At 46.0% G+C, this 18,031-nt stretch overlaps 1 protein-coding gene across 1 annotated transcript in view; it reads right to left on the reverse strand.

Annotated features, from left to right (window-relative positions):
- The window catches only part of TNFRSF19 (TNF receptor superfamily member 19), a 93,802-nt gene that overhangs the window by 41,801 nt on the left and 33,970 nt on the right, over positions 1 to 18,031 (reverse strand). Inside the window, exon 5 of the mRNA XM_019530176.1 lies at positions 2,406 to 2,584. Within this exon, the coding sequence (XP_019385721.1) occupies positions 2,406 to 2,584 (179 nt within the window). The remainder of the gene's footprint in view (positions 1 to 2,405; positions 2,585 to 18,031) is intronic.

Here is an 18,031-nt window from a genome sequence, read left to right on the forward strand (position 1 = left end):
TCTTTGAAGAATGCTTTAAACACGACTGGTTAAAGTTTATCAAACCCCACTGTAGATACTGCCTTAAGCTATACTATACAGAAGGGGAAGATAGGCACAAACAAGATAGGTAAGTAATTATGGCTCCCATCCAAGTCACTGAAATCAACTGGCTTCAAGGGACTAAAAAGCATAGTTCAGTCTCTCACTGTTATAGCTATTGTTTTTCAACACTGCCTCCGTACACACATTCAAAAGATCTGGGCGAATTCTCCCAGGTTTGTTCTCCTGGTAAAAAAACTTACCCAGAGACGTCTGAACAGACATTTGAATGCTGAGCCTCTGAAGAGCAGAGAGCTTACAGTGTTGGTGCTGTGCACACATTTCAGCATGCTTGGAAGCTTCCTCAGTCTTCCTGGAAACAGATGGCAGCAATGCACAGGGCAGCCATGATTGGCTGACTCAGATCGCTCAGGGTCAACCTGCATTTCCCTGTAGCAAAATGTGGGGATTGTGAAGGGCATGTGTTTTGCTCCCTGCTCAACTGGAGCAGAGTCCAGCAAAAGCAACATACTGTCTCCCTGGGGAAAAGGGAGCAGGGCAGGCAGAAGCAAAGCACCCTCAAATGCTGTGGCTTCTCTCAGAAGTGAATATGGACAGACACTTACTTTCCCAGGAGCAACTCTCCCAGGAGTGATTTAACCCTCGCTGTTCCCAGGTTATTTCTCTCCCAAAGCAGGCATTTTTGGTCTGGGAGAACAATCCTGAATATGTATGTGGGTTTTTCTAGGACAGCAGTGACTTTCCCAGAAGAAACTGAATGTCTATATATGGCTATTCTCTCACTTTGTTTCTCCTTGCTGTACATTGCCATGGTGAGCTGTCAGTTCCTTGTGGAAGGGTACAATGCCTTTATTACTTGGTAAAGTACCATATGCATGTATTGTGGTATATAAGAAAATGGCTTAGTTTTATTTCTGCTCCTGGTAAGATTTTCTAATGGACACTTTGAGTAATACAACTTATTCAAATCCTACAGAAAATAGGAAATCTTATTTCTAAAGGCTTTGGGAGTTAGAACTAGAAGTGTATATCAACTTTATATTGTCTAAGAAATATTTAGGCCTAATTCTCTCTCATTTCTATTAAAAACTTTTAGACAACAAAGCAGAGTATGCTGTGAAGAAGCCTATATATATATATATTATATTCAGAAGACCAAGTTGTGTCCTCAGATGTGGACATCCCATTCAAGTCAAGGAATGCACTGTACTTACTTGCATACTGCATTTACTCATATACTGTGTGTACTTCCCCCCCCTCCACAAAGTCAGGGTGCTCCAAAAATGGGTACACATCTTACTCAGGGAAGCTGATCCTGCTTTGCTAGAACAGAAATAGTGAAGAATAGAAGCGCATGGACACTGCCAAGATGGCTCCTCCATCCCTCTGGCCCCAGTAAGAAGAGGAGGTAGAGTCCTACATTAAATCTCTCACAGCTGCTAAGGAATTTGCAGTAGTTATAGCTGAGCACTGTAGCTTATACCTGGAGTAGCCACTGAGGTGGCTTAAGGCAAGTGGTTTGCCACACATAATCTGTAGTATCTTGATGAGATTTGTGGTGTGGAAACAACATTATTATTGACAGGAATTTATATAAAGAACTATTTACAGCATAGAAGTAACAGTCTTACTACTGTTCCTGTAAAAAAGTCAGAAACTTAGTCTTGTTGCTGTCCTGCTACACCAGGAAGTTCCTGCTGTATCATGCAGACTATCTTCTGAGATGCCACATTTCCTGGACATTTATGTTTCCAGACAGGTTACTTTATGTCCCAAAGTTGGCCATGATACTGCAAAAATTGTTTTCTTGTTATTTTGCCTTCCAAAACAATGTGTACTTCTTATTTGGGAGAGTGTCAGAGATGAGAAAACAGGCAATGTGAATGTTGAGCAGAGAATTTAGTTCATGTGATGCAATACATTTCACAATTAAACATGTATAGTGTTTTTAGAAAAGAAAATATTTTCAGGATTAAGATGGAAAATGATAAGGGTTTCCAAAATAGACAGGTTTAAATTAGACTATAGAATAGTTTGACTTTGCTGTGTTGATAATACATGTGAAAGAGCCTACCAGGATTAAAACTCTATTATGTTTTGGGAGCACCGTATAGATGTTAGGAAATACTCCTATAGAAGAGATGTATTATTATCCCAATTTTACAGACAGAAAGTGAAGCAATGTGCTCAGAGACATACCTAAACTTTTGCAGAGTCCATGACTAAAATTCAAATTAGATTAGAGCAGAATCTAGGACCTTCATATAAATAATCATGGACTCATTTCTCCAAGAAACACCAACTTGCAACCATTAATATTATTATTTTTTTTAATTTTCTTTTATTTCTAGAAATAGACTCACCCTGGTAAGCAGTCCCCACATATTGCATTGCTCATGGCAGAGCAGTTGGTCTTCTGAAATCGGTTAACTAGTGCACAGTCCAGACAAGGCTTGCACTTCTGAAATCCCCAGTCCTCCTTGAATCTGTTTGGCCTGCATGTCATGCACTGTGCATCCTCCCCATATCCAAAGCCACATTCCTGTAGGGATTAACAAGAAATAGCAAGCTATTCAAACACTGAAAGCGTGAATAAGGAGAGACTGCTGGGATAAAATGAAGACCTAGCATAATTATTACTCAGAGTAGGTCTTGAGACAAAGGCCATCCTTTCAGCAAGTTCAAATGCATCTTTCACTGCTAATAATCTCCCTTACTTCTATAAACCATACTTAATCATCCACTTTATTTGAGAAACCATTGGGCATTTGAATGATAATGGGCTTCAAGGACTCCCACAGCTTCATTATTACTAGCTTATGGTAGAATTATTGAGCTGTCTGATTTTAATTAAGCTAGTCATGTGAATGTGCAGAAACTGGGATGAGTGCAGTATAAAGGCACTTTATAAAAACAGCAAAGGAACACTTTGATATTAAGGTTCATAGTGAGGGTGAACAAAGTTAATTGCTAAAGAGGGTGCACAGATCTTCAAAGGCTTAGAAGCTGTTACCAAATAAAACACAGAGTTGGTAAATGACTCATCAGAACAAAGCCTGAAAATGATGCTTATGTTTCTAAAATTATTAGTGCATAACCAGCTTAAGTATCACCAACTTAACATAGTTCCTTAAGTTCCAGAAAAGTACTGGACTCTGTCAATCAGGGGAAGGTGATGACACTAATGAGTCTGAATATTACACTTACCACAATATCTAGTTTGTTTAACTTGTTTTTAATTAAGCAAGCTTGAGACTTTTTTTTACATGAGGGAGATACAAAAAAAATAAAGATGACGACATTTGGCATTTATAAGAAAAATGAGTGAAGTTTCATGAGCTGGTACAGAAACATATAAGAAATAGCAATCTGATGTCTTAGGATAGTGCTTCTCAGCCAGGTTGCTGTCTGTGCAAAGGTGCAAGATCCTTTTTAAATGATGTCATGGAGTGATGCACAACTTTAGTTCTGTTAGCTGTGCAAACACCTACATGATTCAAAGGATAAACCCAAAAAATTCAGAATGTTTTTAACACTATGGATTCCTATTTGACTTGTTATGGTTGCTCTGAATTCTTTGCAGCAGAGGAACTGCTGTTCTATTTTTTCCGCAGTCAAAAAAGAGAGTGAAAACTAAAACCTGGCATTTTCCAAGGAGTGTTGCAAGTCTAACAAGGTGCGTCTCAAGTCTGAAAATCTTGAGAACCACTTTTATGGGCATAACTTGCTAAGCATGTGTCTATAGAGTGCAGTGCAAGCGTAATGAACCATGCTGTGCTCATTTTCCATATGCTGGAAATAAAATGGCTGTGCAAGCAGAGAACAGAGCTTACTGGCAGACATGCAGCACCTTACTGTTATGGCTATATTGCTCCCAGCTTGGGAGCTGAGGCAAGGAAAGCAACACAATTACAATCAAGCAGTATCTTGTTTTTGTACTGCACTGCCTTGTTCCACACAGACATACCCTAATTGCCTCAGGTTAGGAAGAAACTCCTTCCCTAAGCCTGTTGTTAACCTGTCAGAATTGTGCAACATCTTTCTTAGAAGCATCTGATACTTACCATACTTAGACAGTATAACTGAGTGGCACAGACTAAGTCTGAAATGATATGGCAATTATATTTCTCTGTCAGATAACTGTATTAATACAATATTTTATCAGAATAGTTTGGATCTCTCCAACCTCTTTGTGGACATCACTCCTAATATCATTCCCACAAGAAAAATATTGTGGACTTGGAGGTGGAACCTTCATTACCAACCATCTGCCTGCATAGCTTGACAATATTCCCTGGTACACACACTGGAAGATTAGAGGAACCCAACTGCTAACTACATTATCTAGAAATAAAAGAGGGCTGTTTTCTCACAGGAAGAGATGGTTTCCCGGGCCCAGGGGGAAGGCAGATGGGGAGATCCAGCCTGGCTCTCTTTTCTCTCTCCTGTTCCCAGAGTTGAGGAAGGTTTTGCCCTAAAAGGAAACTGGTGATATATATAAATAGACTGCATAAATCTTAGGCCAGATCTGTAGATTTATTAGGCTTTGGGCAGCCCAGGCCAGCACGCTATAGCTCCAGCTACTGCTGTATGCACTATTCCTGCTTTGATGGTACAAGGAGTATAACTTCACTATAGAGCAAACATTTTCCTTATGCATTCAAATGAGAAGGGAAATGGCATCAACACTATCAGCAAAACATTTAGAATACGAGTTCATGGACTAAAATTACACTTATGCAACCTAAGGGGATTTCCTGTTTAAAATATCAAAGGCCTGATATAAACAATGGAGATATGAGAATTTCCCAGAGAAGACTGCAAGAATCTTTTAAAATGGAATGTTAGGCAACTGAGACATATGGATTACTACCAGTTTCCCTTACAATATAGAAGCACAAAGGGCTCTGCTTGGCATTCCTATCCATAACATTGACATTAACCCTATAGCCTTACTTCCATCCCTGTTCTTTTCATCTGTTGATCCTGAACTCTGCTGGGACTCCAAGTCTCTGGGCCCCACCCTCCGTTTAAGACAGCAGTGATGCTCACCATCTGTCCCATAGAGTCATGTCATCTGTCCAGTGGGGCTTCCCACAGGTCTGGAAATTTGGCAGCAGGGATATATGGCAATTAACACTGCCACTGCTCCCCACACCAAACTGCTAAGTCCTAAGGGCTAGATGACATGCAGGGCTGGGCTGTGGGCACCAACTGGTGAACGGTCTGATCTAGCATGTGGGCGGCCAGGGCCACAGGGACCTAGTTCCATGCACTGGATAGGGCCCATGGACTGGATCCAGCTTACAGATTGACGCTGCACCAGTGATTCAGCCCACAAGGCCAAAAGGTAGGGTCTTGTTCTTCTAAAGGAATAGGCCTTTACTTCAGGGTAGGGCTAGTCCCACCCAAAAGGAACAATGGAAATATACAATAACCAATGTAGCGTATAGATTTATCCCTGTGTTATGTCCCTCATGTATAGGCTCTGCCACAAATGCTGCTGTGTACAAATCTGAGGTTTTAAGGGCTTTGAGCATTAAAAAGGCATAGAGCATCCTCTAGTATTTTGCCATTAGAGCAACTGTAACACTGGATTTGAGATGAAGCTAATGACTACACCTTTCTTAGTCTCTCGAATACTCACTGATAAAACCAAATATGGCAGTACCAAACAACTTAAAAATTTATTTTACTAAAAATTTAAGATTCGAGAGTAAAAAAAAAAAAAAAAAAAAAAAATCAAGTAGCTCCTTCACTCACATATTTTAAAAAAATTATTCCTCCTTGCCCCCCCCCTACAAGCCCACCAAATAGGCAGCATATGGAGAGCATCTGAAAAGAAACTGAGTAATTCAAGAGGAACTTAAAAGATGCTAAAACTTCTTTATGTAGTGAATGGGTATTCCTTCGACCCCAACTACCTGGTAAGGGCATAAAAATCAGAAATTGACCCACCCCCGTCACAGAGTGGGGCCTAGGAGCGGCCGCGATCCCACTAGCGCCCCCTACCATGCCAATTAGGCAATTCAGCACCCTCTTATCTCGCCCGCCACGTCTTGTTGTTATATGGTTCTATAAGGGAGGCTGCCTTTGATCCCCTAATACACGGTGTTATGCTTAACTATCCCCCATTCCCTATGAGGTGACTCGGTGTACCCCAGCCTTATGGGCAATGCGTGCCTCCTACCTCCCCTTTAGCACGCCCCAAGCCTCGCAGCTCTTCCGGACATTATCAGGTCCAATTGCTACCTGTGCCTTGCCCAGCTCCCTTGGGCCTGGCACGCAACCAATGCCCCTTCCCTGGCGCCCCTGGGCTTGTCACGCAGCTGGCGCCCCTTACAACTGATTAGCCCTACCGGGCTTACTAATGGTTTTCTTCCCCACTGGGCCAGCGGCCTAAGCCTTACCTAGCCCCTCTGGGTTTGTACCCCCAATCTGTATCCAAATTAGGCTCAGGCGTCCGGAGCCTTACCTGGCCCCTCTGAGCTCTGGTTAACAATCTGTATCCAATTAGGCTCAGGCGGCTGGAGCCTTACCTGGCCCCTTTGGCCCCTCGAGGTTCTCACTGCAGTGGAGCCTCTCTGGGGCTCCTTCCTGTCCATAACCTCTCGGGGGGTTGGTCAACCATACGCCCCTCTTCTTGAGGTTTCTTCCTCTACACGTGCCCCGCCTGGGGCCTCTCTTAAATATGTGCCTGCTCCTACGGCTTGTCACCGTCTCTGGGCTCTATATAGCCGCTGACTTGGCCTCACCGGGCTAGTCGCCTTTACAGCACCTACCCTAGGCTTCACTCGTGTGGCTCCCACACCTGAAGCCCAACACAAGCCCCTACAGGCTTCACTTTGGTGCTAGGACCCTTGGCCGGGGTCCTCTGCCCTGCTCGGGCCTCTGACTATTGCCCATACAAGGCTACCCTCTGTGCCGCCTCAACATTGAACAGCTGGGCCTTCCCAAGCACCACTCATGTGCCCACACAAGGCACCAGGAACCTCCAAGCTGCTGGGGAGCCCCTGTGAGGCCTCCTCACACCCCTACAGCCTCACCCGGTCCTCCGGTCTAACAGTAACTAAACAGAACCATAAGCCAAACAGCTGAAATACAACGATAAGCCTCCTGGCTATAACATAAGATCTAAGCCCACCTGGCTCTCTCGCAAAGGCCTCTCAGTCAGGGTCCTCTCCACCCTCACCATGCTATAGCCGCTTGGGTGGTCGGGCTGCAACAATCAGTTCTGTTCTGCTCTGCTCAGCTCTCGTGCAAAGCTCCTGCACCTCAGGCTGCCAGAAGGGAACTGCTAACTAAGGCTCCGGCCTGGGCTGTTTATAAAGGCCTGGCCCTGCCCCCTTCTGGCCATGTGACCAGCCTGGTTGCTCTGGCAACCACCACCTGTGCTGTCTCAGGGAGCTTCAGCAGCCCTTATTCCTTCATAGGAACAGGGCACCTGCGTGACCCTGTGACACCCCCCTCCCAACTTTATGGCTACTTATATTTAAGCCCATCCTCCTCCTCCTGCAAGGCTCTAAACCTATGAAAACTAGTAGCAAATGGGTATAAAAGTATTACTTTGTACTGGAGTTCTCCAATTGTCTTTATTTCTCATAATGTTTCCTATCAAGACATCTTATCAAAATGTCTCATTAGCTAAATTCTACCATCAAAGCTATCCATGATACCACAGTAGAATATACAGGGATACACACACAAGTATAAGTTAGGACATTGGGAAGCGTGGCTGTTGCGGCTCGGACTCCAGGCCTGAGTGTGGTCAAGCAAGGGCCAAAGCTTCCATGTGCTGCGTGCCCAGGAACAGAGCCAGAACCAGACCTGGAACTAGTCAGAGCCAGAGGCATGCAAATAGTAAGCACCAGAATACTGGAGGGGTGGAGGCAGAGGTTGCATAGAAGTAGGTGAGGGGCAGAGGCTGTGGGAGGGGGTGTAGGGATCAAAGGTGACTGCATGCCTACTGATCGCATGCCCCCGCTACAGCTTTCATTGCTGCAGCAATGGGAGGGGGAGGAGGAAGGAGGACAGTGAATTTAAGATTGCAACTCAATAATTAGATTCTATACTTGGAAAATTACAACAAGTTTATAAATTCTACTTGCATATAATCTACTTCCTGGGAAGTCATCTTAAATTCAAAGTCATCTTGGATTTAGGTAAATAAAGTAATCCATCAAGTTCCTCCATGGCTACTGCTAACTCACTAGCTCTTCGCAGTAAATGTCTGGGTGTCTCCACAGGCAGCCCTTTTAGGCTGCAGAAAACTAATAAACTCCACCATAGGGTAGTACTTGTAAATAGAAGTACTACCCTACGGTGGAGCTTTTTAGTGCACAGCAACACGTGTGAATGGCTGACTGGGGCACAAAGATGCTTCAGTGTGAGGGCTGCCTGCTTGCTAGCCCAACACTGGAGCACCCTCACGCCCCAGTCAGCCCCTCTGCAGCATGCTGAGTCGGACTGGAGCAGACCTGGGCTAGCAGACTGACCCCCAGGTACCCTGACAGCTGGGGCTGCTCCAAACTGGCTCAATGTATGGGAGTTCTGGTCGCATGTTCAAACATGGCACCTGGGAGCAATAAACTCCAGCGTGATATGCACTGGAGTTTATTGCTGCATATTAATAGCATGTATAGACACACCCACTGATTTTCAATGAGCTATTCCTCATTCCACCAGACATGACAAGGAGCAATGGTTTCAAGTTGCAGAAAGGGAAGTTTAGGTTAGATATTAGGAAAAACTCTTACTAGGAAGGTAGTAAACTACTAGAAGAGGTTATTCAGAGAGGTTGTGGAATCTCCATCCTTGGAGGTTTTTAAGATCCAGCTAGACAAAGCCTTGGCTGGGATGTTATAGTTGCGGATGGTCCTTCTTTCAGCAGAAGGTTGGACTAGATGACCTCCAGAGGTCCCTTCCAACCCTAATTTTCTGTTTCTATGAATTTGGCCTAATGCAGCTGATTAAGGCAATATAGATATATTCATGTCTTAATGACCACTACTAACACAGTCCAGTAAAGCTTCTCAGGTGTTTTATAAGCAAATACAAAGACAAGGTTTCTGCCCAGGAAAATTTACATATCTCTAATTTTTTTCTTACACATCTCTACTAATTTTATGCCAGTGATTTTGTATGTATAATCTCTGACATTCATTTACATGAACATAATTAATGTATACATAGGATCTGGGATAGGTTAATGGCTGGCATGTACAAAAAATAATTAAGCCTGTAATTAGATAGAACTTCAAAACAGCTATCATCCATTCGCATAATTAACTGAATCCCAAAAACTATGGTTACCATATGTCCAGATTTTCCTGGACATGTCCTCTTTTTGGGTCCTTCCATCAATATTTTGGTGTTTTTTTTAAATATCAAGAGATGTCCAGAACTTTGCTCTTTTCAGCCTCAACATTTTCCCTGGCAATTCCTGGCTTGCCCCAGCAAGGAGTTGCTTGTGGTGGGGGGAGTAGAGGACGGTGATTGAAGGATGGGGACATCATGTGCGTCTGTGTGTGCACCCCAGCAGCTGCAGGCAGGTAAGTTTGTGAGGGGGGGGTGGGCTGGAGGGCCAGGGCACTGTTGGGGGGGGGTGCGTGTTGTGTAACGGGATGAATGTGCAAAGGGGGCAGATGTCTGCTAGCACTGGGGTGCAGTAGGGCAGGGAAGCAGGGGAGGTGCCTGCCCCTCCAGTGGTGGAAGGGGCTGGGGAGGTTCTTTGAGTGCAGCAGGGAGCTGCATAGGCAGCAGGGCTGGGGAGGAACAGAGGGTGACAGGTTGGGAGTGAGTGGCACTGGCAGGGCTGGGGGGAGCAGTGGGCTGTGGGTCAGGAATGAGAAGTATCACCAGGCACGGGGGGGGCTGCAGGTTGGGAGCGAGGGGCACTTTCCAAGGCAGGTGGTATGGCTTTCAAGGGAGGTGGTGCTTTCCCCTACTTTGGGGGTCTTCAAGAGGAGACAGGACAAGCACCTAGCTGGGGTCATCTGACCCCAGCGCCCTTTCCTGCCCAGGGCAGGGGGTCGGACTCAATGACCTACTGAGGTCCCTTCTGACCCGAACATCTATGAATCTGTGAACCTGGGTTGGGAGGCTGTGACTTGGGAGTGAGGGGCAGGTCACAGGCATATCACTGCCCCCTCTACCTACAATCATATTACCCTCCCCCACCTCCCCGATAGGTGTCCTCTTTTTCTGAACTGGAAATATGGTAATCCTACAAAAACTGAAAGATACTATTTAGGAGATGGACTGAAAGCCCTTTGAAAAACCCAGTACATTCTCTCTTTGTTGCAATGCTAAATAATAAACAACTAATAGTGCATCTTATATTAATACATATACGTTTTTCATGTGTGCCAACTTACGTTGTGATCTAGAGAGTAACAAAGTTGGCAGGCAACAGGTGTTGTGCTGGCAAAAGCTGCATAATCTCCACCAGCTCTACAGTGTCTCTTATCCCCATATGCTGAAGTCACCTCATGGGATTCAAGATTTCACTTCAGAAAAACAAAATGGAGTCTACAGGAGATTCACTTTTGCTGAGGCAGTAGAACCATGCAGTACTACTTTCTCCAACTACAAAAGGTGCTTTGGAGATACTTCCCATCTCCCTTTTTCACTGCAACCACCAGCAAAAGGGCTGACAAAGATAAATAGCAAAGGGCGATGGGAAGAGAAGGCACTGTCATTAACCTTCCCTTCCCCACAAAAATCTGAAAGAAAGAAAAAAGCCCCTGAAATCAAGGAAATTTGTGCAACCCAATAAAAATAAAATACAAGGCAATCTTCTCAGGTGCTTCTAGGCCCTCACCACCATGGCATCTGAGGACTACAATTTTTAAAGTATTTATTCTCAAAGTAACCCTAGCAGACTTAATACAGATGGGCAAATGAGATGTAGAGAGACTGTTGGACTTGCCTATTAGGGCTGTGTGAAATGGCAATGCTCCATTTTTACTTCCATTTCGAGGTTTTGATGGAACAGTGTTTTGTTTTGAATTTCATTTCGATTTGAAACTACTATTTCGTTTCATCAAAACAATGATGCTGTTTCAAAGTTTTGTCCATAGGCTATAATGGGGAAGCTTGAAACAGCTTCTCACATCCAGCAGGCAGATCAGGGGCCCGCAACCCCGGGAGGGCTGTGGGAGCTGTGCCAGTCCTCCCAGGTTGAAGGTCTCCGTTCTGCCTGCCTGATGGGGGAGGGAAGGCTTATTAAAATTTATAAAATGACTTTAAAAATACTTTAAAATATTATAATTATAATAGTATCTCATGACTCCTGGACAAACGCTGCAGTCAGGGAGGAACATCAGAAAATGAAGCAGGCCGTTTCATCATGAATGGTAATCAGAGGTGGAACTTAAAAATTTTGGTGGCCTGAGCAACAGTGGGGGGAGGGAAGGGAAATAAGTGCCTACCTCCTCCTGCTGCCATGTCAATGCAAGCTACTTGGACACAGTCTGTTGTTGTGGCAGCACAAGCTTTTTGGGAGCTGCCTTTCCAACATACCCTCTGAATTGGTGCCTGGAGCTGGGGCTCCAACTCCCCAGCACCCCCTGCCAAAGTTGTGCTACTGACAGTACGAAAACAACATTGTTTGCTCTCCTGGTAAACAGAATGGAAAGAAACACCAAACAAAATGTAATTTAACTGAAACAACCTTTAAATTTTAACTTCATATTGTTAGTAGCATGCACAAGGATTTTTAAATAAAATTAGATAACATTCAAGTCTTGTCTACCTGCCTTGTTCTGCTGCCAGAAGTTATGGCAAGAGACAGCAGCTTCCATGACCAAGCTACCAGTGCACATGTACACCCAAAGGCCTCTGGAACTCTAAAAGAGCTGTGCTAGCAAAGAAAGCGAAGTGCACTCTGGAAGGCAGTCACTCAGGGGTGGGCAATTATTTGGACCTTTGGCCACATAGGAAGTTTTGGGGAGCTGTGGTGGACCAGGTCACCCAAAACAACTCACCAAACCTCCCTGAGTGGGATGGGGCTGCAGGCAAGTGGGGGTGAGAGCTAATATAGGCAGCTCAGCCATGGCCCCCAAATGCCACCAGCACCACCTCCTGCCCACCCTTCTATCCTGAGGGGCTTGGACAAACACCCTGATCTCCAGCGGGAACCTGCCAGTTGCATCCACAGCTGATGCCAATGCCCACCCAGAGCTGCTTCTGGCATACAGGGTAGAATCTGGTGCAAGCTGTGGGGACAGACTGTAGGTGTGGGATGGTTTGGGTGGGGAGGGCAGGAAGGAAGGGAAGAGAGGGAAGAGAGACAGCCCTGGCCACAATGAGTAGTGGAGGCCATTGCTGGGTGCCAGAAAAAAGCAGGACCCAGTAGCAGGTGCACTTGCCACTTCCAGGACTCTTCTGTCTGCAGCCACCCAGAGCCTGTGCCAGGGCTGTGTTGTAGTTCCTGTCCACTGCCACGACCATCACCACCACCACTACTGCCCCATCAGCCACACTGGCGGTGGTGGTGGTGATGGGGAGGACCTTCACTGCAGCCGCAGCCAAAAGGGACCTGGCAGGGGTGAGTGTGCCCGCTACCAGGTCCTGCTTTTTCCCAGTGCCCAGCTCTGGCCATCATCCTTATCAAGGGCAAGGCCACCTCCATACCCTCCCACCCCTGAAGAGTCCTGCACATACAGTAAATCCCCGCAGCTTATGCTAGCTCCTGGCCCATGCATCACAAGCAGGGCTGGGTAGGCACTGGCATCAGCTGTGGATGCAGCTGACAGGTTCCCGCTGGAGACTGGGGCATCTGCCTGGGTCCGCAGGTGATGCTACTTCATCAGCGTGTCAGCAGTGGTCCTGGGCAGTTGCCCATGCCCCAGTGGGAACCTGCAGGAAGCATCCACAGCTGATGCCAGTGCACACGCAGAGCTGTTTCCAGTGTGTGGCATGGGAGCTGGTGGAAGCTGCAGATGGAGTTGGGATATACCCACCCACCTGGCACAATGCAACAGTCACAGTAGTCAGCTCCCTGCAGGCCAGAACCTATGACTTTCCAACTTGTGGATCAGTGGCCATATACAATCAGTTGGTGGGCCAGGTCTGGTCTGTGGGCCATATTTTTCTCACCCCTGCACTAGCTGCAGATGAGACTGCTAAAGCTAGCATAGGACCAGAGAGTGATTACACATAATTGTTCTGGCTCCCAAAGGGTGCCAAATCTCACCTAGAAGGGGTGGTGTTATAGTTAGCAAAAAGGCTGTCTTGGCTGGTACAGGGAAGCTTTGAGTGTGGACGCATTCAAAGTATTTCCAGCAAAACCTGATAGTTACCTTGGCAATGCCCAAGGTTAGTTTCCCAAATACTTGGAATGCATAACAATCAAACAAGCTGATTTGCTGATACATGAGAATGTAAGACTGCAGGTAAAGTTTTGCATTATAGTGTAGGCTTGATGAAGCTGATGTGCATATTGCTTTTTCATTTAAGTAAAAGCCACAGGGGAATGCTGGAGTGATCTGCTGACAGTACTGTGTAAGTGGCCTGGATTGCACGATATTCTCTTTAATTTCTAATAGCCATACTTTGAATTTAAAGTTTTAGGTGGATGGTTTTTGTCCTGATGCAACACTGTCACTAAATGTACTTTGTGTTAAGAGTCACTTGCTACAATTTGAATCATATAAAAGACTAGGTTTATTTAATAAAGTTACCTAGGTAAGTCAAGGAGGGGCTTTAGCTTCCAAGTGCTGCAAGGTGACCTCTTCCACCTTGTGCTTTATCATCCTGCCATGGCTGGTCTCAACCACAAGAATATTTTACAGTAAAGAAGTAAACTGTAAAGAGGTAAACTGTAGATTTCTAGACCCTAGCTCCATCTTTAAGTGAGATGAGATGAGGCCAAATGTTGACATTTGCAACTTTTTGCAGGGAAAAAAAAGTTTGTCAGCTTGCCACCAAAACAGAGATGCATCAATAACTTATTTAGCATAATTCTTTATTTTCTACCAAGTCAGTGACAAACTGATACTTAAATAACACAGAACTACATTTAAAACAATTCATTTTCAAAAGGCAAGTCACAACCCATTTCAGACACAGAAAACCTCCTGTTGTTTTTCTGCCTTAAGAGTATGGATTTAAAATGTTTGATAAGCGCTAGATAAGTTTTTAGTGGCTTAAGGCTCCACAGGTATCATCAGCCTCAGCGGTATTTTTAATAACCAGAACAAAAAAAACCCAACCAAAACATGTCAACATAAAAAACTACACTTACGAAACACAATGTGAAGAAAAATAATAACAAAAGTCATTATGAAAAGGCTTTAGTTCCTTTTCCCATCTACCCCCGAGATATTAGTGCAAGAATACCAAAAACTACTGAACTTATTTGCTTAAGATGTAAAAAAAAATGTTACTACTAAAAACGGAACCATCAGTATTAAATACTACCATATTTACTCAAATAAAAGACAACCCTGAATATAAGGCAACTATTCTATATATGGAAAATTTATACATTTGTTATAATTTTCCAGGTATAGAATCTAAGCATTGGAAAGTATCTTAAATCCCACCTCCCCACTGATACAGCAGGTAAAGCAGTGGGAGGGGGGTCAGACAGCTCCCTTGTCATGCCCATTTCTTCCCCCTACAGCCTTCCTGCCCTGCTGCCCCCTGCACTCTCCACCCCCACCTCCCCACAACTTCTGCTTTTCTCTCCACCACTCCCCCCAGTCTCTGCCCCTTCCCTTTTCTAACCCCCTCCCCGCCATCATCAGATGCTGCTAGGGGTGCTCCATCTTGGAGCACAGCATACGAAAGCTCAGCCCTTGCACGGCCATGCAGCAGTGCCAGCCCTGCTGACTGGCTAGGCAGACGATGCACCAGTGTTGGTGCTGGTGATTGGCTAAGCAAGGAAAGGAGTTTCCTTATGACCCATATCCAAGAAAGACACCAGCAAGAACTGGAGCCAAGCTGTTCTGGACAGTAAGAGGGAGGGAAGTAGGTTGGGCCCAGGGGCAGAAGCTGCAGTGGGGAAGCAGAGGTGGGGTGTAGGAGGCAGCTAAGGGCCTGGTGTGGGCCTGACTCTAGCCCCAACCCAGGCTCAAGCTGCAGCAGCCACCTGCTCCCCCCTCCACTTTGTATGGGAATATAAGCCGAGGGTCTCCCCACTCCCATGCTGATTGGGGGAACAAACCTTGCCTTATATTTGAGTAAATATAGTAGTTCATACAGTATTTCAAATGTTCCTACTGCCAAAAAGGATGCTATAGGTAGGGCCTGGTTTAAATCATGATTTCACATTTTTCATGAAAACCACAAAATTAAGTGATTTTCACTTCCCCAGCAAGCGGCAATATCATGGCATTTTGTTGCAACAAGATGGCTGCTGCAGGCTGGGGAAAACATTTTGCAGCCAAAAGCAAAAGCCTAGTAACCCAGGGGAGTGGTGAAGGGGGTCATAAAAGGTACAGGGGGAGGAGAGAGCTTGGGGATTGATAAGGGAGGGGCTGTTTGCTGTTGACAAAATTGGGGCATGGGGGTTGGGAGTGCCTGAGGTCTGCCTCGGCAGATGGCGCTGGCACCAGGTACGGGAGGAATTTTTTGCTTTTCCAGGTGGGAAAACTGGGGCACTGGGGGCTGGGATGGAGGGAAAGAACGCACATGCAGAGGAGCAAACATGTCTCCCCTATCTGGTGCCAGGGCTACCTGCTGTTCCTGCCTCTTCCAGTCAGGTTGAGGATGGGGAGAGCATGGGCTTTTCCGCAGCAATCAGAGCCCTTGGAAGCAAGGCCTCTGCTACTGCAATTAAACCTGGCCCTAAACCTGCCCCCTCATCCAATCATTGGGCATGGGGGGCAAGAGCAGTACCATGATCTGGGCACAAAAATGGCAGCTCCTGCCATGATAGGGCCACAATATTAGGGATCTGGGCCCATGATTTAAATCAGGCTGTAGCTCAGGGGTGGACAAAATTGGCCCGTGGAGGGCTTTGTCCAGCCTGCAGTAGGACCCTTGGTTCCACCTGGCCCAGGCACTGCCCCCTTGTAGTGCGTCCTGCCACTCCTTGGACACGCAGCAGGGCAGGGGCAGCTCCACAGCTGGACTGCCTTTCTAGACAAGGCAGTCCCAGAGGGCAGCGGCTCCTTCTGGCTGCTGTCTCCACTGGCCCCAGCCCTGTGATACCAGCCGGGACCCATGCACACAGCCCTGACCTGGCCTACTTCACACTGGCTGACATTGGCTCCAAAGATAAGCCGCTTGAAACCCTCTGGGTCAAGCTACAGGTTAGGGCGGTGGGGAGGCAAGGGAGGTGAGAGAAACCTAACTGTAGGCATTTACTATAGGCCACCAAACCAAGGGGAGGAGCTGGATCTCAAGTTCTCTCAAGAACTGACAGAGGCCACATGTGCAAAGGACATGGTTGTCATGGGTGACCTCAATTACCTGGACATACAATGGGAGGAACACTTGGCTAGGTCAGATCATTCACACAGTTTCCTGACTGTGCTTGAGGAGATTTTTCTGACTGAGGAAGTGCAAGGGCTAACCAGAAGTAACAGTCTCCTAGATTTGGTCTTGGCCGAGATGATTTGGTGTGTGGCTTGAACATTGTGGGTAACCTGGGTGACAGCAACCATGAAATTACCAGGTTCACCGTCTGCTGCAAGGTCAGCAAATCAACCAGCAGGACTGAAGTCCTGGATTTCAAAAATGCTGACTTCGACAGGCTCAGAACATTAGTAGGAGAAGTGATGCGGGACCAGGAAGGGAAGGCAAATGGGGTGCGTGAAGAGTGGTCATTGCTCAAGGATACGATCCTCGAAGCACAAAAGAAAACCGTTCCTGCAAAGAGGAAAGGTAGCAGACAGGCTGACTAAATAGGGACATTATGGTCCTCTTAAAAAAGAAAAAAGAGGTGTATGCACAGTAGAAGCTAGGGATGGTCCTCAAGGAGGACTATACAACAGTGGCCAGCATTTGTAAGGAAGTGATCAAGAAAGCCAAGGCAGTGACGGAGTTTAGGTTAGCTATGGGAGTCAAGGATGATAAGAAGTCCTTCTTTAGGTATGTAGGCAGTAGAATGAAAACAAATGGAGGTGTGGGACCCCTGCTTAACACCTCAGGACAGCTGGTAACCAACATTCAGGAAAAAACTGAACTCCTGAATGCCCACTTTGCTTCAGTATTTCACTGGACCAAGGGGAAAGTCAAGCAAGATTAGGCTCATGGAGGATATGCTGGGACTGACAGCCTCCCCACTGGATGCTGGGTGGGTACAATACCAACTAGAAAAGCTAGACATTTATAAAAGTCAGCAGAACCAGATGGACTTCATCCAAGAGTGCTGAAGGAACTGGCTGAGGTCATCACAGAACCCTTGGCAAAGCTCTTTCAGAATTTGTGGTTCACAGGGGAAATCCCTGACAATTGGACGAGGGCCAACAATGTGCTCATCTTTAAGAAGAGGAAGAGGGAGGACCTGGGCAACTATAAGCCAATCAGCCTAACCTCCATCCCAGGGAAAATCCTGGAAAAGCTCATTAAAGAATCTATGTGGGATATGCTCACAGAAGGTAAGGTTCTGAATGACAGCCAACATGGCTTTATTGCAGGTAGACTGTCTTACCAATCTCATCTCCTTCTATGACAAGGTTTCTCACCACCTGGACATGGGAGACGAAGTAGGCGTTATATACCTAGACTTCCAAAAGGCTTTTGATTTAGTATCCCATGATATCCTTGTAGGAAAACAAAGACTCTGGGCTCAGCTGCTCAACGGTTCAGCGGGTGGGAAACCAGCTATAGGATAGGACCCAGAGAGTTCTCAGGAACATGGATCTGTGTCATCCTGGGGGTCATCATTGACCACAAGATGAACATGAGCCTGCAATGTGATGCTGCGGCTAATAAAGCGACCATGACACTGGCTTGCATCCATAGATGCTTCTCCAGCAAATCTCGGGACGTCATTCTCCCCTTGTACTCGGCCTTGGTGAGGCCGCAGCTGGAG

This window comes from Crocodylus porosus, unplaced genomic scaffold (assembly GCF_001723895.1).
Source record: "Crocodylus porosus isolate Cpor-Errol unplaced genomic scaffold, CroPor_comp1, whole genome shotgun sequence".
NCBI lineage: Eukaryota > Metazoa > Chordata > Crocodylia > Crocodylidae > Crocodylus > Crocodylus porosus.